The sequence below is a fragment of the Pongo pygmaeus genome, chromosome 21, assembly GCF_028885625.2.
Source record: "Pongo pygmaeus isolate AG05252 chromosome 21, NHGRI_mPonPyg2-v2.0_pri, whole genome shotgun sequence".
Lineage (NCBI taxonomy): Eukaryota > Metazoa > Chordata > Mammalia > Primates > Hominidae > Pongo > Pongo pygmaeus.
Genome location: NC_072394.2, coordinates 38,355,492 through 38,380,445, shown reverse-complemented (window position 1 = coordinate 38,380,445; position 24,954 = coordinate 38,355,492). Strand labels below are relative to the sequence as shown.

General features: G+C 45.1%; 1 protein-coding gene and 1 non-coding gene across 5 annotated transcripts in view; one reads left to right on the top strand and one right to left on the bottom strand.

The window, feature by feature from the left end:
* The window catches only part of PHF20 (PHD finger protein 20), a 181,963-nt gene that overhangs the window by 3,463 nt on the left and 153,546 nt on the right, over window positions 1-24,954 (bottom strand). For all 4 annotated transcript variants that reach the window (XM_054467733.2, XM_054467736.2, XM_054467735.2 and 1 more), the window contains 4 exons: window positions 19,686-19,785; window positions 16,067-16,262; window positions 7,794-8,205; window positions 5,858-6,041 (listed from right to left, as the gene is read on the bottom strand). In XM_054467733.2, the coding sequence (XP_054323708.1) occupies window positions 5,858-6,041; window positions 7,794-8,205; window positions 16,067-16,262; window positions 19,686-19,785 (892 nt within the window). The remainder of the gene's footprint in view (window positions 1-5,857; window positions 6,042-7,793; window positions 8,206-16,066; window positions 16,263-19,685; window positions 19,786-24,954) is intronic.
* On the top strand, window positions 18,861-18,966 carry LOC129022223 (U6 spliceosomal RNA). The gene has a single exon (XR_008496306.1). It is a non-coding gene; the product is annotated as a U6 spliceosomal RNA (small nuclear RNA).

Sequence of the window (24,954 nt, the reverse complement as noted above, 5' to 3'; positions counted from 1 at the left end):
AAGAGATCAAGACCATCCTGGCCAACATGGTGAAACCCCATCTCCACTAAAAATACAAAAATTAGCCAGGCATGGTGGTGCGCACCTGTAGTCCCAGCTACTCAGGAGGCTGAGGCAGGAGAATTGCTTGAACCCGGGAGGCGGAGGTCGCAGTGAGCCAAGATTGCGCCACTGCACTCCAGCCTGGCGACAAAGCGAGACTCCATCTCAAAAAATAAAATAAAATAAGTAAATAAATAAAAAGCTTTCCCATGTTGAAAATCAGAGAGCCTGGTGTTTTAGCATCCTGTCAAGAAAAATGAAAATCTATAGGGTCTTGAAAAGGTCTATTTGTATATAATAAACTCTGATTTGCTTCCTATTAATTCCTGATGGATACGTAATCATCAGTGGCACAGAATGCTCTGATATTATTTTCTCCCTTTATTTATTTATTTATTTTTTATTTTTTATTTTTTTTTTGAGATGGAGTCTCACTGTGTCACCCAGTCTGGAGTGCAGTGGTGCGATCTCAGCTCACTGCAATCTCTGCCTCCTACGTTCAAGTGATTCTCCTACCTCAGCCTCCCAAGTAGCTGGGATTATAGGCATGTGCCACCACGCCTGGAGAATTTTTGGATTTTGGTCTCAAACTCCTGACCTCAGGTGATCCACCTGCCTCGGCCTCCCAAAGTGCTAGGATTACAGGCATGAGCCACTGGGCCTGGCCTTTTTTTTGAGACAGAATTTCGCTCTTGTTGCCTGGGCTAGAGTACAATGGCATGATCTCGACTCACTGCAACCTCCGCCTCCTGGGTACAGGCGATTCTCCCGCTTCAGCCTCCTGAGTAGACGGTATTACAGGCACACACCACCACACCTGGCTAATTTTTGTATTTTTAGTAGAGACGGGGTTTCATCATGTTGGCCAGGCTGGCCTCGAACTCCTGACCTCAGGTGATCCACCTGCCTTGGCCACTTTGAAAGTGCTAGGATTACAGGCATGAACCACCATGCCAGGCCCCTTTAAATATTTAATGTAAGATTTCAGGTATTAATTAACATTATCATCATTGATTCAATATCTAGAAAGCTGTCTTGCTTGTGAGAACAAGTATTTCTCTACAGAAAGATGTTTGTTCTTCCCTAAGCTACCCTCTAAAGCTCTGGCATTTGGGGAGAGACCATCTGGGAACCCTGCACCTTTGACGAGAACCACCCCCTGCAGGTAGCCCCTGTGCTATCCCAGCCTGCCTGTAGCCTTTCTAGTCCATGCACCAACCTGTACTGAGCACATTCTGGACCCTGGAGTGCAGCAAAAGGAAGGCCCACCCAGTACCTCTTCATCAAGCAGCCTGCAACCTACTGCACAATCCTCTCCTGTCCTCAGATTCAGCCCTACCTTCCTCTCCACCTTTCTAAATCCTCTGTTTCCTGTGAGCTATTCTTTACGGAAGCCTTCCCCAACCCTATACTCTGAATCTGGTCCTTGTGTTACAGGTGCTATGGTATCACATGTTCTCCTTTGAGCATTTACTATGGTTTGTCATTACAGGTAATGGGATGATTTGATTAATATATGTCTCTCCCACTAGATCAAGTTCCATGAGGGCAAAGGCTGAGTCTGCCTTGCTTGCCACTATATCCCTAACACTCACCTGTGTCTGAAACGTGGCAAGCCTGCAACAAACATAGCGAGAGAAGGAATATGTGGTCCAGCAAAGTGCCCTACCCATTGCTCTGGGCCCTATGTAGTTTATCCTCCTCCATCATATTTCTTGTTGGTATTTGGGGGTTCCAAGAAGGAGGAACCCTCTCTCTTCTTAATTCCAGCAAGTACAAGGACTTGGAAATAAGAAAAATAAGACCACCTCCTCAGACTTAAGCTTGAAAACCATGAGTAAAAGATCAGTCACATGAGAGGAACTAGTGGCCTGCTGAGCAAGAAAACTGCATAGTGACCAGTTTCAAAACACCAGTAAGTCTTTAAAAAAAAACTAGAAGGAGACAGGGGACTGTTCAGCAAACAGGCACAAGAATAAATGGAGAGGCCAGGCGCGCACACCTGTAATCCCAACACCTTGGGAGGTCAAGGGAGGTGGATCACCTGAGGTCAGGAATTCAAGACCAGCCCGGCCAACATGGTGAAACCCCATCTCTATTAAAAATACAAAATTAGCCAGCTGTAGTGGCAGGCATCTGCCTGCTACTTGGGAGGCTGAGGAAGGAGGAATCGCTTAAACCTGGGAGGCAGAGGCTTCAGTAAGCCGAGATCGTGCCACTGTACTCCAGCCTGGGCGAGAAAGAGCAAGACTCCGTCTTAAAAAAATAAAATAAAATAAAAATAAATAAATGGAGAAAAGGCAGTCAGGACTGGATGGGTCACTCCAACAGCAAAGAGAGTCAGTCAATCTTTTGCAAGATGATCCTACAGTTGCTGAGAGGCCCCTCTTAAGGTCACCCTAACTACCTCGGATCTAGTTCCAGGCTCACCAAAGACATCCGGATACTACAGTGGCCCAGGAGGCATGCACAGTGTGAAAGTGCACCAATGCTCAGACTGGAAGAGTCTAAGCCACTCAGTAGTGCCTGAGCTTGGTTAACAGGAGTGTGTGGAGTTCCTGGGATGGAAGCTGTCTGTCTAGGTCTGCTAGGCTGAAGAACAAAGCCAGGACTGTGGGAAGTCAGCAGCATCTCCTCTGGACCCCAGCATCCAGCAGGCCACCCTCTCCACACCATGTGCTGCACCATCCCAAGTGTCTCTTTTAAAGATGCAGAACAGCTTCCAACTAGCATAGTGGTTGCTAGCAAGACAGAAGGTTACAGAGGAAAAATTTCTGTTCAAATACACTAAGATCATGTGTATAAAAAGGTCATGTGTAAAAAATGTTGCTCACCAAGGCAACATTTTTTATTTAAGAAAATAATATCTCTAATGCCAAAAGACTTTTTTACTTTTCATGGTCATTAAATATCCTTTGTCTTTTAGTTTTAAAGTACTGTTCAGGCCGGGGGCAGTGGCTCACACCTGTAATCCCAGCACTTTGGGAGCCCGAGGCAGGCGGATCACAAGGTCAGGACTTCGAGACCAGTCTGGCCAACACAGTGAAACCCCGTCTCTACTAAAAATACAAAAATTAGCCAGGCATGGCGGCGCACGCCTATAATCCCAGCTACTTGGGAGGCTGAGGCAGGAGAATCGCTTGAAGCCAGGAGGTGGAGGTTGTGGTGAGCCGAGATCGTGCCACTGCACTCCAGCCTGGGCAACAGACCAAGACTCCGTCTCAAAAATAAATAAATAAATAAATAAAGTACTATTCATGTAACTACATAAATAATTAAATAATGGCCAATTGTAAAACAATGGCATATATATATGTATTTCATATAATAGCTTACTAGGCTTTTTTTTTTTAAAAAAAAAGAAATGGGGTCTTGCTCTGTCACCCAGGCTGGAGTACGGTGACACAATCATAGCTCACTGTAACCTTGAACTCCTGGCCTCAAGTGATCCTCTTGCCTTGGCCTCCCAAAGCACTGGGATTACAAGTGTGAGCCACCACGCCAGGTCAGCTTTTAAATTTTTTAAAATTTTTTTATTTTTTAGACTGAGTCTCACTCTGTTGCCCAGTCTGGAGTGCAGTGATATGATCTCGGCTCACTGCAACCTCCGCCTCCTAGATTCTCCTGCCTCAGCCTCCCGAGTAGCTAGGATTATAACGTGTGCACCACCACACCCAGCTAAGCAGGCCAGCTTTTTAAAAAAGGGATGTTACATCCAAATTCCTATTTTAAAACTTGGTTATGAAAGCTTAGTTTAGGGCTGGGCGCGGTGGCTTATGTCTATAATCCCAGCACTTTGGGAGGCCGAAGCGGGCGGATCACGAGGTCAGGAGATCGAGACCATCCTGGCTAACACGGTGAAACCCTGTCTCTACTAAAAATACAAAAAAGTAGCCAGGCCTGGTGGCGGGCGCCTGTAGTCCCAGCTACTCGGGAGGCTGAGGCAGGAGAATGGCGTGAACCCGGGAGGCGGAGCTTGCAGTGAGCTGCGATGGCGCCACTGCACTCCAGCCTGGGCAACAGAGCAAGACTCCATCTCAAAAAAAAAAAAAAAGAAACCTTAGTTTATCTTGGTGTTTAAATAGAGTTGATTCCCTAAAAAGGGATTCTGATTAATCTTAAATACTATGCAAAAGTCTGTTTACCTAAATAAAATCTTTAAGCTTTATCATTTATTTTAATGCTTTCTTGGTATCTCTCTCAGGGCCTAGAGTCTTAGAAATGTACAGAATATGTGGCTCTGAATTAGCAAGACACACAAGAAGTCGTCTGTGAGGCCAAAGAAGGGGTTCAGGCCTACCACCCTTGCCACACTGCCCATTCGGCAGGGCTAGAGAGGCCGAACCTGGCTGAAGAAAGGATTAAGGAGGTAAGATGTGAGTAGACTTTAACTTCTCCCCTCAGGGAAGGTCCTTGTGGCAACAACCGAACATTCACCCTGTTTCCATGGTGCTAATCCTCTTTTCAGGGACTCAGAGCCACTCCTACTGCCATTCTCTCAAGAGCTACACTTTTTTGTCTAGCATTATATCCTCCTTCGGCTCTCTAATAATATGTTTTTCACAGACAGTGGCATCAGTTACAATTCCTTTTTTTTATTTTTTTAGAGACAGGGTCTGTGCTACACAGGCTGGAGTACAGTGGCATAATCACAGCTCACTGCCGCCTCCAACTCCTGGGCTCAAGCAGTCCTCCCGCCTCAGCCTCCCAAGTAGCTGGGACTACACCCCTACACTTGGCTAGTTTTTTATTTTTTTGTAGAGACTGTGATGCCCAGGCTGGCCTCAAGCAATCCTCCCACCTTCACCTCCCAAAGTACTGGGATTATAGGTGTGAGCCACCACACCCAGCCTAGGTCTTGCTGTCTCTCTCAGTGTCCTCCAACGGGGCAACCCTTTTTCCAGTCTAGCCAGATCATCCACCCTGAGTCCTCTCCAGTAGGAAACACTCTCCTTAAAGCTCAACTTCAGTCTCAGGAGTTTTAGGAAGCCCTCCTGTTAGCACTGTCCTCCTCTGGCATGACATCAGCCACATGTGTCCCAGCCACACCTCATGGCCTCGCTTGTATAACACATGGCATTTTCTCCTGAGTTATTTCATGTATGTTTTATATTCCCAGTTACGTAAAAAATCATAGCCAGACTGTACCCAGAATCCTCAAACAACATTTCTTTCTTAACTGGGCTCCATTTTTAACATGAAAACAAATAATTAGGGAATATTTCAACAACCAAAACCGTCAACTTCCTGGAGAGAGACTGAACTTGATCGTGTTCATCATCACAGGTTTGATCCTCCAGGCCTGTCTGTAACCACCAATATCTGGAAGAAATACCCGGGGCTATACAAATGACTCAGGCAAATTCTCAAATCTCTACTGGCTTACAAGGAGAAAGCTTCATTTTGGATTTTATCAAAGATTGGAATAAGAGGTTTTTCAGATTAAATCCTCAGATATCCTAAAACTCAAGTCAAAATTTTAATTTCTCACATAACTTGTTTGTAAATATTGGCTTAGATCACACATTTCCTGCAAGCAGGACTGCCAGTTGCCCTCTCTCTGCATACTCAACTTTACAGAAGGGATCAGACAAGTGAGGCAGGACCCAACATCATGCAGATCTTGTGCCTGATAAATACTAAAAGTAAGGATCATCCATCCTGAGGGGAGAATGGAGGTGGGGAGAGGCTGAAAAGAAGAGAAGCAAAGAGTACAGCGGTCCCTGTAAACTCAGATTGGGGGGTTCAGAAAGCAGCTCGTCTAGGGGTGCTCGAGTGCATGCCAATGCACAGAGGGCCAAGGAAGGAGCCCTACCATCCAACTCCTTCTCAATGGAGTCCATCCTGTGCGTAACTTCATCCTGAAGAGACTCCACATGGGTCAGCAGGTTAAACTGCCACTGGTGCTGGGAGCTCAGCAGCCCCTCTCCACCTCTGTCCAGCAGCTTCCGAGCAGGGGCTTCTTCTGGTAGGGCCTTTTTGGAGACATATTCCTTCACCTGGGGATGCAATGGCATGGAAATTACTGAATGGAGATAGCCCCTGGCCCATTTTTCAACCAGCCAGCATTTCCAGCCATCTGAAATACTAGCTGCAGTTTCAATACTCCAAATCCCTACCTCCCTTTCCTATTTCCCACTTAGGAACTGGGCAGAAGCTTGCCCACTGTACCAATTCCAACTACCTCAGGGTAGCACTCTAGAGCTCAGGGGACCCACAGCTGCTTCCTACTGACTGGGCCAATGTCCTAGCCTAAAGTAAACCTCACAGAATGGCTTCCAGAGCCCTGAGAGCTAATTAGAGCAGGGCTAGTGCAGACAAGGGTTAGTACATGGGAGTCACACCAACGTGTTTCAAGTCTCAGCTCCATCTCCTGCGAATGTGCGAGTCTGGATGGACTACTTCCTGTCTCTGAGCCTCTGCTTTCTCGGTGGGAGGATGGGGGTACTAAAACCTATTTGGAAGGTTCATGAGGATGAAATAGGGTAAGGCACATAAAAACAAGGCCAGCTTACAGTCAGCTTACCATCAATGGGAGAGACTGTTAGCCCTGGTTGCTTTGCTGAGGCCTAGTATTTCCTGGCTTTGTTTTATGTGCCAGGTAACTCTAGGAAACCTGCCTGATCCACAGGACCACAAACCTTTTCTAGGATTTGGTAACTCAACCTTTCATTCATCCATTTGAAATGAAATAGATTCTAGCCAATATTTATTTAGTACTTACTATGTGCAAAACAATGTACTGAGGGATTTTCACAAATATGTTCCACAGTAACTGAGGGGCCTTCACTGGCCCCATTCTACAGGCGAGAAAACAGGTCTGGTCAGGAAGGTGAAGTAACCCGCTCAGAATCACACAGTAAGGGGCTGAGCTCAGAACTGAAACTGCGTCTGTCTCAAAAGACTGTGTCCTTACCACCTTGCCCAACACTGTTTAGACATAGTCAAGGGCACAAAGATGAATGAGGTACAATCCCCTCCCTTGAGGGGCTTGTAATCTAGGATCCCCTTGGCACTATGCAGCAATGTATTTAACGCTGGTGACACCAACCTGCAGGAGAAAGTCTGGGAAGTAAGGATGATGAGGCAGAGAAACTCTCAAATCATACAAAGCTTCACTGACAACTGAGGACAGGGCACAATGAGCCTAGTGAGCAGTTAAGAGATGAAAACATCGGCAATGAGGTGACACAAGGGGGTTCTAGAAGAGAATGACTTGAATAACAAAAAACCACAAGTGACTCTTGGGAAAACTGATGAAACCAGCAATATTTTGACAAAGTGTACCATTTTTACCACAGGGCTTCAAAGTTAAAAGTCAAAATAAATCTATCATACAACTGGATTGAAAAAATTCTGCCTAACAAAACATTTGACTCATTGTTTGCTCATGCTAAGAATTAACATCTAGGTGCAATTATAATGCAAACTGCCTTAAAGAAAAGATGAGTTTTCCTAACCCATTTCTCCTTGCTACTTCCCACCTCTCCCTCCTTCCACACCCGCGCCCCCACCCCATGCGCCACACTTGACTATGCCATTTTGTGGGTGCTTCCTGGAATGAAGGATCTTTGGCTTAAGTGGGCTCTCCTAACTTTGCATCCATTTTGGCAAACCAAAAAATATCTATGGTAAGCAAATTTAAATACAGTTTTATTAATAAATATCTTCCATAGAGCATTCAAACTAGGAGGATAACTTACAAGCATACACGCAATGAATGAAGAACAAGTACAAGGGCAGCCACATACCTTTGGGGAGCTGGGTTTGGGGTCACTGTCCCCCTTGCTCCTGTCTTGGTCTAGAGGCCAGCCCAGGCGCGGGGAAAGGGAATCATCGCCGTTCTCATGGAGGGGGTTGACCGCATCATCGAGGGCAGAGCCCCTCGTCTCCACCACCAGCTTCTGCTCCACGGCAGGGTAATAGGCGCGGGGCTTCTGGTAGCAATGCTCACTGGTGATATAGGATTCCTCCACAGAACGCGGCAGGGGCAGGGCCAGGGGCCTGGGCTTCTCCACTGCCCCGTTCAAAGTTCTATAGCTTGGAGCTTCCTCCTTGCTCCTGGTGTCAGTGACAGGGATGTTTCTGAAATGAGATCTCCCCTCCCCTGAGTGCTGTTTCCAAGGCTGGCACCACAGCGGCAGATCAGGATGCTCCCGGCTTCTGTTGAAAGGACAAAGAGGGCATGGGCTTTGGAGTAACTGGCACCATTGCAAGGGTTCTCAATTCCTAAATACTCTCCCAGTAGGGACAGGAGCTCCACCTGGGCCATCTGACCACACACTACCACTTGCTAAACAAGAGGGAATGTGAATCCGTGGTCTCCTAGGAGACCACACCTTAGTGAGCTCCCACTGTGGTCACACACAGTGAGTGGGACTGGACTCTCAGTCAGAAGACCTGACTGGATTTCAACTCTGGGATAACTCACTCAACCAGCATCATTCCTACTTCCTCCTCTGTGAAACTGGGCTAATTATCTGTCTGATCTGTCTGCTATTGTAAACCAAAAATAAAATTCTAAGCCCCTCAACCAACGTGAATGGACCCCTCCTCTTGGCCAAGAGCATTCCAACATTAACCTGAAACACTAGTTCAGGCCATGATGGGAAGGGAGTCAGACAAGCCACATTATACCCTTCTCCCTTTGGAATTCATGCACAACTGACCAGCATTAACATTAAAACGGGCCGGGCGCGGTGGCTCACGCCTGTAATCCCAGCACTTTGGGAGGCCGAGGCGGGAGGATCATGAGGTCACGAGATCGAGACCATCCTAGCTAACACGGTGAAACCCCGTCTCTATTAAAAATACAAAAAAAATTAGCCGGACGTGGTGGCGGGCGCCTGTAGTCCCAGCTACCCGGGAGGCTGAGGCAGGAGAATGGCGTGAACCCAGGAGGCAGAGCTTGCAGTGAGCTGAGATTGCGCCACTGCACTCCAGCCTGGGCGACACAGCAAGACTCCGTCTCAAGAAAACAACAACAACAACAACAACAACAAATTAAAACAGAGACCCTAAGACTGACAAAACAGACTGTTTGTAGCAATTAAGATACCAACATAACAGATAGCAGGTACTGAAAGAAATCAAAGTATTTTACCCCAAAATATATTTCTTTGACATATTTTGAACTAGCCCTGGAAGCTGTCTCTTGTGGGGAAATCTACATTCTATAGACAACCCCCTTTCCTTTCCAGGTCCTTTCCTGATCCAGGAGAAAATTAAGGAAGAGTCTGGCACCTTTTTAGGTCTGATAAGAAACATCTACAATCTATTCTCTCTGAAGCCTGCTACCTGGAGGCTTCATCTACATGGTAAGAACCTTGGTCTCCACAACCCCTTATTTTAACCCAGACACTCCTTTCTTTCTTTCTTTCTTTCTTTTTTTTTGAGACGGAGTTTAGCTCTCGTTGCCCAGGCTGGAGTGCAATGGTGCGATTTTGGCTCACCGCAACCTCCACCTCCCAGGTTCAAGCAGTTCTCCTGCCTCAGACTCCCAAGTAGCTGGGATTACAGGTATGCGTCAACATGCCCAGCTAATTTTGTATTTTTAGTAGAGATGGGGTTTCTATATGTTGGTCAGGCTGGTCTCCAACTCCCGACCTCAGGTGATCCACCCACCTCAGCCTCCCAAAGTGCTGGGAGCCCAAAGGCGTGAGCCACCGAGCCTGGCAACTGGCCTTTAGATAATAACTTAACTCTTTCAACCAATTGCCAATCAGAAAATCTTTGAATCTACTTATGACCTGGAAGCCCACCCACCCCTCAAGTTGGTCTGCCTTTCTGGACCCAACCAATGTACTTCTTATATGTATTGATGTCTTATGTCTCCCTAAAATGTGTGAGACCAAGCTGTATGTAGCCTGACCACCTTGGGCTCATGTTCTCAGGACTTCCTGAGGGTGTCTCACAAGTCAACGTCCTCATATTTGGCTCAGAATAAATATCTTCAAGTATTTTACAGAATTTGACTCTTTTTGCCAACACCATCAACCACTGAGTTTCATAACAATTAAGTGAATTAACGGTGGTAAAGTGCTCTTCAAATGTGACTTACTAAAAATAACCTTAACTCATTAATAAACAGTCACAATGATCCCAGCATGTAATGGCATTCAATTACAAAAATGCAATGATTACCCAGGGGTAAAAAAATAAAATCAACTGTCCTTTATGTATAGGTCATTAATGATAAAGCTTCTAAAAATTATTCTGAAAATTTATTCTCACCATTCCAAAGAAAAAAGTTTGTTATTAAAGAAAACAACAGGGATTCTTATCCTTTTTAGGGCCACAGACTCCTGTGAGCATCTACTGAAATCTGTGCCTCCATGTATGTGCACATAAAATGCTGTGGATGCCTTCCTGTACCTTCCTGTGAAAGTGGAAGTGGTCATATACATGAAGCATAGAGTGATGTTACAGAACTAAAATTCTGCTCCCAAGGGCCTGCAACTATCCCGTCTCAGCTCTCCCACTCCAGCAATCCCATACCACTGCTAGCCACTGAGGAAGAGGGGAAACAATTGGCATCAATTGTTTGGGATACCTCCAGACAGGGTATCAGCCTGTCCCAGGAGCCTACCCAGGACCCAGACACACCACTAAAATCACAACTGCTCAGGGGAAATGGGAGTCATTGTTAACTTTCAGGTCCACTACCTGTTAACATGGAACACACGAGCCATAGTACAGACCTGCTCTTTATTAAAAAAACCGTTAAAGTCTTTGCTTCCTCCCACCTACAATTTTCATCCTTCCAACTGGCATCTGAAGATGCTACTCCTCACAAGCATGACCCTGCCATTTCCTTGTAAGCCCTGTCAATCATGAAGAAGGTAAGCACAGCCATCCAGGCCATGTTTTTTATAATGACAGATGCTCTGAAGTTACTCCCAGTTTTATTGTTTGTCTTTGAAAATAAATTCACCAGGTCACTGGGGAACAGTATTTCTGAGAATAAAGACCCAGAGCCCATGACAACAGAGACCATCCATGAATACAGAGACATACTGGGGCCACCTTCCCCTTTCCAGGATCTTTTCTCCATTTGTAATAAGTACCAAGATCTTCCTATGCCCTCTTCTGAATTGCTAGAAGACAGATTTAATTCTACTACAAACAAAGTCATTTCTCTAAAGATGGAGGATCTAGATGAGGATTCAGAAGGGACAAGGGGCTAGGCACGGTGGCTCATGCCTGTAATCCCAGCAGTTTAGGAGGCCGAGGCAGGCAAAGCACTTGAGCCCAGGAGTTTGAGACCAGCCTGGGCAACATGGCAAAACCCAGTCTCTACTAAAAATATGAAAACTAGCCAGGTGCGGTGGTACATGCCTGCAATCCCAGCTACTGGGGAGGCTGAGGCATAAGAATCGCTTGAACTCGGGAGGCAGAAGTTGCAGTGAGCCGCGATCGTACCACTGCACTCCAGCCTGGGTGACGGAGTGAGACCCTTGTCTCAAAAACATAAAAAAGAAAGGGCAAGGCTTCAGAATATGGGCCAGGGCCAGGGCCAGGAACACTGGCATTTCAGTAAGAAAAAAGAGAACAGCATCTGACAGAACCCTCAAATGAAAAGAAATGCAGGCGCCTATAGTCCCAGCTACTCAGGAGGCTGAGGTGGGAGGATAACAATTATTATTTTTAAAAAGTTCAGCCCTATTAAGACTGTCGAGAAGAAAATAATAAAAATATAAGAAATATGAGCCAGACACAGTGGCTCACACCTATAACCCCAGCACTTTGGGAGGGCAAGGCAGGTAGATCACTTGACCAGCCTGGGCAACACAGAAAGACTCCATCTCTAAAAAAAAAAAACTAAATTTTTTAAAGAAATATAGCAAAGTTTACAATCAGGAGTAGCCCCTGAGGTTTCCCAGGCACTCACGTGGACCACCATCCACCTACTTCATTTAATTGCTGCCATCTCATTAAAAACAAACTCATTTGGTTTATATGGGGTTAAGTTTTCCTGTTTCATGAAATGTGAGGACATAGCTAGTCTCTGACATCCTATCCAGGGCCGTCATTTGATTCAGTTCACCTCAACAGATTCTGTCACAGCAACTACTAATTGCCCCAGCATCCAACCTCTCCTTCTCCTTTTATCCCCACCCCCACCCCTACTCCTAAGTATAAGCAGGGCCTGTGGCCACCTGCCCAGCCTGCCCTGCCATTAGGCCTGTCCATGAAACTATTTGCCCTCCCTCTTCTTTCTCTCTTTTCCCCCTCCTGGGGACTGGGGTAGAGCTGAGGTGCAGGTGAAACTGCTTCAACCATGCAAATGAGGGTATCCCAAGAGAATGCCAGAGCAATAAGACAAAAGGAACCTAAGACCATGCAGATAAGGGGAACCCTAAGAGAATGCTGGAGCTGTAAGACAGAAGGAAACAAAGTTCCCAACCCCACGGATGGAATCCTGGAGAAAGGTCTCCTACCTAGCCTGGATCCCTGCCTAGCCTTGAACCATTCATTTATATGAGAAAGAAACTTCTGTTTTGTTTGAGTCTCTATGTGGGGGGTCCTTGTTATAGCAGCTCAGCTTTTACCCAAACCAACACAGACCCTTGTTGAATGTTCCCTCCTCCCACCACCTTTGTCATGCAGATCTTAAAGCCAGGCCTCTGTGTGCCAGAGAGCACAAGAGGAAGCAGATTCCCATCTCACCATCTCAGGATCCTGATACTCCACTCTGCCTGACACCAGGCCTCCTCTAGGCCTAATCAGCACAAAGGAAATCCTATCCAGGAGCAGCCTATCAAGTCTTAACTCACTCATGGCACTAGTCTGCCACTGTTTACAACTTAAATAAAAGCAGTCCCTGACACAGACTATACTAAAACCAAAAGAAAGCTCACAAGGTCATGCAGTATCACATAGAGAGACAGTTAGAAAAGTACCTGACAGAGCCAGGATTTGGATTCTAGTCCAGGCTCCACCCATAGAAACCATGGAAGAGGCCTACCCCACTCAAGGCCCTGTTGCTGTATTTGGTAAAGTAGGGTAGGTGATAACAGCCAAGAGACCGACCGGGCACAGTGGCCCACGCCTGTAATCCCAGCACTTTGGGAGGCCAAGGTGGGCGGATCACTTGAGGCCAGGAGCTCGAGACCAGCCTGGCCAACATGGTGAAACCCCGTCTCTACTAAAAATACAAAAATTAGGCCAGGCGCAGTGGCTCACGCCTGTAATCCCAGCACTTTGGGAGGCTGAGGTGGGTGGATCACAAGGTCAGGAGATCGAGACCATCCTGGCTAACACAGTGAAACACTGTATCTACTAAAAATACAAAAAAATTAGCCAGGCGTGGTGGCAGGCGCCTGTAGTCCCAGCTACTCGGGAGGCTGAGGCAGGAGAATGGCGTGAACCCGGAAGGCGGAGTTTGCAGTAAGCTGAGATCACGCCACTGGACTCCAGCCTGGGTGACAGAGCGAGACTCGGTCTCAAAAAAAAAAGAAATTATCCAGGTGTGGTGGCATGTGCCTGTAATCCCAGCAACTCGGGAGTTTAAGGCAGGAGAATCGCTTGAACCCAGCAGGTGGAGGTAGCAGTGAGCCAAGATCACGCCACTGCATTCCAGCCTGGGTGAGTGAGTGAGACTCTATCTCAACAACACAACAACAAAAAGCCAACAGACCCCAATAAGAGCCACGTGTTTATCACAGCTTACATGAAGTTGTGTCATCTGACACACAGAATGCAACCACAAGAGGAAATTCACACTAAATTTCATTCTCTGGCCACTAAAAGCCAGAAGTCCAGCTCCAAAAGGTTTAAAGCTCTTCTGTATGAGTAAACCACCAAGAGACATTTTTACTGAGCAACCACTGTGCTAGAGAATAGGCCTGCCAACAATATCTGTTCCAGCAGCTTTTTCAATTTTACCTTTTTTACCAATCAAGAACGTTTAGAATGAGCTGAGGCAAGCCCGGGCATGGTAGCTCACGCCTGTAATCCCAGCACTTAGAGAGGCCAAGACGGGCGGATCACCTGAGGTCACCTGGCCAACATGGTGAAACCCTGTCTCTACTAAAAATACAAAAATTAGCTGGGCATGGTGGCGGGCACTTATAATCTCAGCTACTCAGGAGACTGAGGCAGGAGAATCACTTGAACCCAGGAGGTGGAGGTTGCAGTGAACCAGCCTGGGTGACAGAGCAAGGCTCTGTTTCAGAAAAAAAAAAAGAAAAGAAAAAAAAAAAAGAATAAGCTGAGTTGCTTGAGCCCAGGAGTTTGAGGCTGCAGTGCTTGATGATCGCACCTGTGAGTAGCCACTGCACTTCAGCCTGGGAAATAAAGCAAGACTCTATCTCTCATTAAAAAAAAAAAAAAAAGGAATATTTAGCATGAAAGGGATAAACAAAATGTGGCCTACACATAAAACAAGTTATTACTCAGCCTTAAAAAGGGAGGAAATTCTTACATATGCTATAACATGGATGAACTTTGAGGACACTATGCTAAGTGAAATAAGCCAGTCACAAAAAGACAAACACTATATGACTCCACTTACATGAGGTCTCTAGAGAAGTCAAATTCAGAGAGGCAGAAAGTAGAATACTGGTTGTCAGGGGCTTTGGGGAAAGGGAAATGGAGAGCTGTTGCTAAAGGGTATAGAATTTCAGTTTCACAAGGGTTTTAGAGACTGGTTGTAAAACAACGTGAATGACAACTGTGGAGAACTGTACACTTAAAAATGGTTAAGATGGGGCTGGGTGCAGTGGCTCACAACTGTAATCCCAGAAATTTGGGAGGCCGAGGTTGGTGGATCATCTGAGGTCAGGAGTTCAAGACCAGCCTGGCCAACATGGTGAAACCCTGTCTTAACTAAAAATACAAAAATTAGCCGAGTGTGGTGGTGTGCGCCTGTAGTCCCAGCTACTCAGGAGGCTGAGGCAGGAGAATCACGTGAATCTGGGAAGCGGAAGTTGCAGTGAGCCGAGATCGCACCACTGCACTCCAGCCTGGGCGACAGAGCGAGACTCTGTCTCAAAAAAAAAAAAATGGTTAAGATGGTAAATTTTATATTATGTATATCTGACAGCAATTAAAAACAAATAACATAACTCAGCCAGGTGCAGTGGCTCATGCCTGTAATCTCAGCACTTTGGGAGCCCGAGGTGGGTGGATCACTTGAGGTCAGGAGTTCAAGACCAGCCTGGCCAACATGGTAAAACCCCATCTCTACAGAAAACACAAAAAATTAGCAGGCATGGTGGCATGCACCTGTAGTCCCAACTACTTGGGAGGCTGAAGTGGGAGAATCGCTTGAACCCAGGAGGTGGAGGCTGCAGTGAGCCATGATCTCACCACTGCACTCCAGCCTGGGCAACAGAGTGAGACTCCATCTCAAAAAAAAAAAACAAAAAAAACAAAAAAAAAAACATTCAGAACTGTACGCCAAAACAAAAAACAAACCAAAATACACACACCATGTATTGATTCTAGTGGTGGCTTCACGGCTGCATACAATGTCAAAATTCAATGAACTTTTTTTTTTTTTTTTTTTTTGAGACGGAGTTTCGCTCTTATTGCCCAGACTGGAGTGCAATAGCACAATCTCAGCTCACCACAACCTCCACCTCCCAGATTCAAGCAATGCTCCCGCCTCAGCCTCCCAAGTAGTTGAGATTACAGGCGCACACCAGCACCCCCGGCTAATTTTTGTATTTTTAGTAGAGACAGGGTTTCACCATGTTGGTCAGGCTGGTCTCGAACTCCTGACCTCATGATCCACCCACCTCGGCCTCCCAAAGCACTGGGATTACAGGCATGAGCCACCATGCCCGGCCTCAATGAACTCTTAAAGTGGATGAACTTAATTATATGTAAGATATTACTCAATAAAGTTTTTTTTTTTTTTTTAAAGAATGTTTATCCTGTAACTGATAATTTTTAGTAAAGGTCTCAAACTCAGTTTTATGATTTGATTGCTTTGGTAGCTTTCCAATTTCTCAGATTTACCCAGCCCCCAGACCATGCCAAACCAGACTGCTCCCAGCACTGCAGGTGCCACACTTACTGCAAGATGCTCATCTTGAGCTGCAGGCCATGCAGAACCTCAATCACTCTCTGCACATCACCAAGAAGCTGGTGGGTGGCCACGATTTTCTTGGCATTCTGATGGGAGTAGTTCTCTTCTAGAAACGCCAGACCATGCATATGTCCCCTGCTCAGCCACTCCTTGTCATACCAGTACTTGAAGCCAGGCCTCTGACCTACAGCAGTGACAACAAGAGGGTTAAAACAAGGCCTGAAGGAAACCCAGGCCATTTTATCACTCTCACACAATTATCATACCAACTACTGGAAGAACAGATTAGTATATTCATTTTGTTCATTTATTCATCCAGTGTACATTTTCTTGGCACCTACAATATGCTGGGCTCTCTATTAGGTAGCAGGGATAAGGTAGTGAATAAGGCATGTACTTCCTCATTTCCTGGAATTGGCCAGAGGTGAGCTGGGCACCTGGATTATCTCTAAATTTAAATCATAATATTCTCTCCCCTACTTAAAACCTTCCACTGCCTCCTACTGCTCAAAGGAGAATACCTAAAGCCCTAACTCTCTAACTCTCGCTTACTGAGGCCCACAGGACCCAGTTCCTTCCTGTCTTCCCCTCCATACCCTTACACTGGCCTTATTTCAGTTTCTGAAACACATCAAACTCTTTCCAGCCTCAAGACCTTCACTTGCACATCCCTTCTGTCTGCAGCACTATTCCCTAAGCCTTTGCAGGGTTGGCTCCTTACCACCTCCTCAGAAAGGCTTTTATTTTTTTTTTTTTCCTTCTTTGTTGACAGGGTCTCACTCTGTTGCCCAGGCTACAGTGCAGTGTTATGATCATGGCTCACTGCAGCCTCAACCTCCCTGGGCTCAGGTGATCCTCCCACCTCAGCCTCCCAAGTATCTGGGACTACAGGTGTGCACCACCATGCCTGGCTAATTTTTCTTTCTCTCTTTCTTTCATTTTTTTTTGATGAGGTTTTGCCATGTTGCCCAGGAGTGGGGTCTTCTGCTACTTCCCAAAGTTGAGAGCATCATCAGTGCCTCAAGTTGTTTTATCAATTTTCCTGTCATGGCATTCATCACTACCTTACACAGTCTTGTTTACTTCACTTGTTTTAACTTCTGTTTCTGGCTCCCAACCCAGCTAAGAGCCGAAAGAGTAGGAGCTATCTTGTTCATGGTTGTATCCCCAGTGCCTGGCAAAAGGCATCTTGAATGGACTTAAATGAATGGAAAGATGCCTCAAGTCCCCCTGCAAATGTACCTTCTACCACCTAACTCTACAGATGATCAGGCCCCTTCCCTTCTCTGTACCTGTTACCCACTCATTAGAACAACATAGGAACTGGATGGCTTCAGCCATCCTATTTGTTACAGGGCTTCTTAGGAAGGACTGAAAACAAAAGCACATGTGACTTATCAACATGACCTGCTCCAAAGTCCCAGGGAAAAGCTTTCAACCAGACTGTTGTTCGACTGTCAATATCTATAAAACCCTGAAACACCCAGGTGATTCCTATTAAGGTCTTTGAGCTACTTCTGGCTTTACTAATACACATGGTGGGGATACACCTTGATTCTGTTAAAAATATTTTTAAGTAGCCTTTAAAAAATGAATCTGTTAAACTTTTGGTCCAGCCCTCTGCAGAGTCAGTCTATAAAGGTAGACCCTGTGGCAGACATGCTGTGCTCAGTTCAAGGAAGAGTCTATTCACAGTATTGGCGATTAAAGTCGTAGAAGTTCAGTAAGTGCACAGGATTTGATGAAGATGGTGTGTGTGACTTCTAAAGAAGGAAAAGTAGAGAGAAAGACACGGTAGGGAAAAAAAGATTTTTAAAAGGTATGCTAAGGATCCTTCAGGATTATATGGGGGAACCCCAGAGGCAGCTGCTGCAGGCAGTGCCTAGAGCAGCAGGATTCAGAGCTGCACTACCTGTTTTACAAGACAAAGGTATGAGACAACTGGTTCTCATCGCCTGTCTGGCATTAGCTGGTGGCGTGATCTTGGGCCAGTCATGTCCCTTCTGGACTTGTGTTTGTTCACCTGTCAAATCTTCTGACTATTCTTTCCTTGGGATAAAGAGACAAGTGGAGGCAGATGCTTCTAGGTCTATGGACTCATTTAGTACAAGGAGACAGTGTCACAACAGAGGCCTTCAGGCCCAGAGGGGACCTGCTTGCTGTTAAATGAACTGGTGGCCAGTCCCTCCCTAGACAACCAACAAAAATCAAGAGATCTGGCTCTGCAAACCAGTTCTAATTCCAATTTGCTTTATGAGGAAAGTCAACTGTATCCTCAAGGATCAATTTCTTCCTCATAAGCAAAACTGGGAGTAGGAGAACCAGGCCCACCTCATTGGACAGAAAGGAGTAATGGAAGCAGAGGCTCTCAAGCACTGTCTAGCTCTAAAGGAATCAGGGGACTAGAGCTGGGGGAGAACCTTACAAGTGGTAATGGGAGACAATGTCACCATCCCATGGAAACCAAGACAATGAACTGCATATTTATAATCCACCCCTTCTAGAAAGGAGCAATCAAGAGCCACAGGTGACCCCTACAGCCATGGAACTAACTGATCCTGCTAAGGAATTAAGTCAGTGCTCAGGGTGGCAACAGGCTCTACCCAACCATGCCTTCCTCCTTCCCCTCAAGGGCATTGCTCCCTTCACGATGGCAGTGATGTGATGAAGGGCAGATGTTGTCACAGGGGGCAAAGGCAAGTTTCTAACCCTCCAATAGCCCCCAAAAGCCAAAGACAGAGCCCACACGCCCATCCTCATGAATCCTCAAGAAAAGGAAAAGGTGCCACTTCGGCAGCACATACACTAAAACAGGAACAATACAGAGAAGATTAGCATGGCCCCTACACAAAGACGACACTCAAACTTGTGAAGTTTCTACATTTTTCTACTGAGCTTCAGTCAGGCAGGATGAAAGTTCTAGAGATCTGCTGTACAACACTGTGCTTATAGTTATTAACAACAATACTGTATTGTAAACTTAAAAATTTGTTGAGGGTAGATCTCATGCTATTTTTTTTTTTTTTTTTTTTTTTTTTTTTTTTTTTTGAGACAAAGTTTAGCTCTTGTTGCCCTGCTGGAGTGCATTGGCATGATCTTGGCTCACTGCAACCTCCGCCATCTGGGTTCAAGCGATTCTCCTGCCTCAGCCTCCCAAGTAGCTGGGATTACAGGCGCCTGTCACCATGCCCAGCTAATTTTTGTATTTTTAATAGAGACGGAGTTTCACCACATTGGCCAGGCTGGTCTCGAACTCCTGATCTCAGTTGATTCGCCCGCCTTGGCCTCCCAAAGTGCTGGGATTATAGGCATGAGCCACTGCGCCCGGCCTCATGAATTTTTTTAAAACCATAATTAAAGAAAAGGAAAAGTTCTAGCTCAAGGCCAGGCCTTCCACTAGGTGGGCCCCTTCACACATGTGCTCTTATTGCTACGTTCAGGATAGCTGGCCACCAGGCAGGATAGCAACAGACGCGAGGAAGAGCTGGAGTCTAGCCAATGCTGAAGAAATGAGTCTCAAGACCACAGACATTTAGAATATGTCACAGCCAGCTGTGCCAAGGAAAAGGCTACATACTGTTACATCCCTGACTCCAGAAATCTCTACCTGGAGGGTCTTGGCAAACATAACAGGTGTATTTCTCAGGCACATTTTCTTCCAGTAATCCCATGCAGACCCCATGCTGCCAGCACTGGCACTCTTCACACTGTTAGAATTAAAGAAGCAACAAAAATTAAACTCAGAAGGTGTTCTCCATCCAAAAGTAAGACCCACCTGCTGAGGGGAGGGGCGTGGGAGGATAGAAGGAAAGGGGAGGAAGGAGCACTCCCTCCTGACTAACGTGGAACTGAGCTGCTGCCACACATCTGGAACTGCACTGTCCAATATGGTAGCCACTAGCCACATGTGGCTCTACATTGAAATTAACAAGTTAAGCTAAAAATTCAGTTCCTCAGTCCCACGAATGACATCTTAAAGCTGAGTTTGAATTATGGCTCAGACACTCATTAGCTGTGTGACTTTGCACAGGTTAGTTCCCCTGGGCTTTATTTTCCCCATCTGCAAAATGGGATACACAATTCCTACCCTCCTCCTGGGGCTGTTTGTGAAGATTCAATGGGTCATATGTAAAAGCTCCTATTATAGAGCCCAGCACACAGTTTTATGTAATAAGCGGCTATTAATACTATTAACCACTAATGAGCAAACCAATTCACTAAGACCCCTGCTGGAGTAATTATGGGTTGGTACTTTGCATTTATTCTCTCTAAACCTTACCAAAGATCACACAGCTATTGAAAGGCAAAGGTGGATGAGAACATAACCCTGACTCGTTGCTAAGCCAGTTCTTTCAACCCAAGGCTCCACTTCCTTCCCTGAGTATTGAGGGGACAGGAGGAGAGGGCCAGAAGGCAGAGAGGGAAAGGAGGGAGTTGATAATGAGGGTGGCGCTGGGAGACATGTGGACAGCCTGAGGATAGTAGGTCTGAGAGCTAAGGATCCAGAGGAGGGAATGAAAAGGAAAGGCGAACTCCCAAGGAGATACTAGGGCACTTCAAGCAATTCCAAACCATGACCCTAAACCTTTAACTACCCAACCAAACAAATTAGCCCTAGAAAGTGGACAGTGAGCTTCCTGACATGACCTTGATGGTGGCCCACCAGCCTGGCCACAAGGGACTAGAAATCTAGAGCTCAGACGGTCCTCAACCACTGAGAGTCACATAGGTCCCGGCATCAAGAGGGCTTCCCTGAGCAGATATAAGGCCTCTAGGAAGTTAATCACATCAGAATCAACGTGGGCAGAGCGGGAAGACAGGCTTTAGATATCTGTTTTAGATTCTTCAATTTACAGATGAGGAAACTAAGGGTCAGAGAAGAAATGTAAAGTGACAAAAAGGCAGTCAGTAGCAGAAAACAGACTAACAATTAAAAATGAAAGTCTGTCTCACCAATGACTTCGTGTTTTGAAAACCAGGATTCACCAAAAATGAATCAAATACAGTTCAGTTTCAAAATGACAACTTTTTTTTGAGATGGAGTCTCGCTCTGTCACCCAGGCTGGAGTGCAGTGGGACAATATTGGCTCACTGCAACCTCTGCCTCCTGGGATCAAGCCATTCTCCTGCCTCAGCCTCCTAAGTAGCTGGGACTATAGGCACATGCCACCATGCCCGGCTAATTTTTTGTATTTTTAGTAGAGATGGGGTTTTACCATGTTAGCCAGGATGGTCTCGATCTCATAATCTCATGATCCACCCGCCTCGGCCTCCCAAAGTGCTGGGATTATAGGCGTGAGCCACCGCGCCTGGCCAATGATAACTTTTTTCATGTGCATGTAGCTAAAACACATTATTCCTTTAAATTAAGAAATGAATGAGAATAATAAACTAAGAGATAAAATACCTAACAATAACCATAAGCATGTATTGCCTCTCTAAAAAAAAAAAAAATGTAAATACTATTTGAAGAACACAGAGACTTAAGTCAATGGTACAGTGCACCCTGTTACTGGACAGCAAGAGTTAACATATGGATATCAACTATCCTTGGGTTAATTTATAAAAAGAATGTAGTCCCAGCCAGGCACAGTGGCTCATGCCTGTAATCCCAGCACTTTGGGAGGCCAAGGCGGGTGGATCACTCGAGGTCAGAAGTTCAAGATCAGCCTGGCCAACATGTTTGAAACCCCATCTCCACTAAAAATACAAAAATTAGGGAGGCATGGTGGCAGGCGCCTGTAATCTCAGCTACTTGGGAGGCTGAAGCAGGTTCAAAATTGCTTGAACCTGGGAGGCAGAGGTTGCAGTGAGCCAAGATCACACTACACTCCAGCCTGAGCAACAGAGTGAGATTCCATATCAGAAAAAAAAAAAAAAGTCTCAATAAAATAATAAATTAATAGCTTTGGAACTAGAAAAAATTCTAAAACTAACAGCTGGGAAATGTGTGAAAAAGAAAGAGCAATAAGGAGACACTAGCCATACCAGATATTTTAAAAATATTATAAAGTTACAATAATTAAAATAGAATTGTACGAGCAAATATACAGACAGATGAATCGCTGGAAGAGAGAACCAGAAAAGGATTCAAATGCATTTAGAAATGATGTAAATAAAGGTGGCATTTCAGTGAGGTATGGTATTAGTACAATGAGGAGCCATAGTTCTCACTATATACCTGGCAAAATTGCAGGTGGATCAAATATTTATATAGCTTAAAAAAAAGAAAAATGGGCCAGGCGCAGTGGCTCTTGCCTATAATCCCCGCACTTTGGGAGGCCAAGGCGGGAGGATCTCCTGAAGTCAGGAGGTGGTCACCTGAGGTCAGCCTGGCCAACATGGTGAGACCTCATCTCTACTAAAAATACAAAAAATTAGCCAGGTGTGGTGGTACACACCTGTAGTCCCAGCTACTCAGGAGGCTGAGGCAGGAGGATCACTTGAACCCACGAGAGGAAGGTTGCAGTGAGCTGAGATCATGCCACTGCACTCCAGCCTGGGTGACAGAGTGTGGCTCCGTCAAAAAAATAAAATAAAATAAATTAAGTAAAATAAAATATGATCCAACCATTATGCAGAAAATAAAATGGTTTTTAATTTACATATTGCTAAATGAAAAAAGATGTTAAAAATACTATACATGCGGCCAGGTACAGTGGTTTTACGCCTGTAATCCCAGAACTTTGGGAGGCTGAGGTGGGCAGATCACCTGAGGTCGGGAGTTCAAGACCAGCCTGACCAACATGGAGAAACCCTGTCTCTACTAAAAATACAAAATTAGCCAAGTGTGATGGTGCATGCCTGTAATCCCAGCTACTTGGGAGACTGAGGCAGGAGAATCACTTGAACCTGGGAGCTGGAGGTTGTAGTGAGCCGAGATCACACCATTGCACTACCCCAGCCTGGGCGACAAGAGCAAAACTCCATCACAAAAAAAAAAAAAGAAAAGAAAATACTATACATAAAATGCAAACATTTGCATTTGGACAAAAAAAGAGATGGTTGCAAAGCAATGTGAATGTACTTAATATCACTGACTTGCATGCTTAAAAATGGTTATAATGGTAACTTTTAGGCAGGGCAGGGTGGCTCACACCTGTAATCCTAGCACTTTGGGAGGTTGAGGAGGAAGGATCATTTGAGGCCAGGAGTTTGAGACCAGCCTGAGAAACATAGCGAGACTCCATCTCTACAAAACAAATTAAAGAAATTAGCAAGGTGTGATGGTGTGTGCATGTAGTCCCAGCTACTCAGGAGGCTGAGGTGGGACAATCACTTGAGCCCAGGAGCTGGAGGCTGCTATGAGCTGTGATTGTGCCTCTGTACTCCAGCCTGGGTGACAAAGCAAGACCCTGTCTCAAAATAGGAAAATATAAAAATAAAAAGGGTAACTTTTAATGTTATGTGTATTTTACCGAAAAATTTTTAAAAGGAAAAAATACATTTGCTATTGTTTGTTTAGCCATAGAATGTTTCTGGAAGGATATACAAGAAACTGATAAGGGCTGACTCTAGGGAATGGGTAGTTGGGGATAAGGTGGGGATAAGGTATTTCTCTGTGTGCTTTCCGGACTTTGAATTATGTCAGTGCATTAGGTACCAACAAATAATATGAATTTTAAAATAACCAAAACTTTCAAATGGGCTTCTTTGTTTAAATTTTTATTTAATTTCTTGTAGAAACGGGGTCTCTCTATGTTGCCCAGGCTGGTTTTGAACTCCTGGACTCAAGCGATCCTTCCGCCTCAGCCTTCCAAAGTGCTAGGATTACGAGTGTGAGCCACAGTGCTAGGCCATTAAAATGGGCTTCTTTTTAAAACTACTATAAAATCTTTACTGGAGTTGGGCACTTAATACATATTAATACTTGTTGTTGTAGGGCAAAGGTCAGCAAACTACAGCCCATGTGCCAATGCCAGCTTGACTTGTTTTGTAAATAAAGTATTATGTGAACACAGCCATACTCATTTGTTTAGGGGTTTTTGTTTGCTTGTTTTTTGAGACAGGGTCTCACTCTATTGAACAGGTTGTAGTGCAGTGGTACAATCTCGTCTCCCTGCAGCCTTGACTGCCCAGGCTCAAGTGATCCACCCACCTCAGCCTCCTGAGAAGCTGGGACTACAAGTATGTACCATCACAATTAGCTAATTTTTGTATTTTTTTGTAGAGACAGAGTTTGCCATGTTGCCCAGGCTGGTCTTGAACTCCTGGCCTAAAGTGATCTGCCCACCACAGCCTCCCAAAGTGCTGGTATTCCGATGTGAGCCACTGCACCCAACCATACAGGTGAAAATTTGTTTTACGTATTGCCTACAGCTGCTCGAAGAAGAATCCAGTAGGTGCAACAAGACCATATGGCCCTCAAAACCTAAAAATTTATTATCTAGCCATTTAAGAAAAAGCTTAACAAAACCTGCTCTACAGCAATTAAAATAATTTAAATATCAAATGTATTTCCTGATGTTCATTTTTATGTGGTAGCCAGATTTCTCAAACACCGTATTTATTAAGTAGGATTTTAATCTTCCAGTGATTTAAATTAGCACTGGTAAATAAGATAAAATAGTGATATACATGAACAATGTTGATACTACTCATATAATGACAATGATCCAAAAAGTTATTTCTCTATAGTAATACATGCACTTCTAGAAAACACACTCTAAATGTATTCTAGGGTTATTCAAAATATCAATTTAAGGTAAAGATTTAAGAAAAATTTATTCATGTCTTCCTAATTAGATGGTGAATACATTTTAAAAGTTTAAACTGCATTTGTTCTAGGTAGCTCCCTCTAAATTTATGCCTTTTGCTAAAGTTATTGAGTGGAAAAGGTACGTTGCTCACAGTGACAGGACAGTCAGAAACTGTCC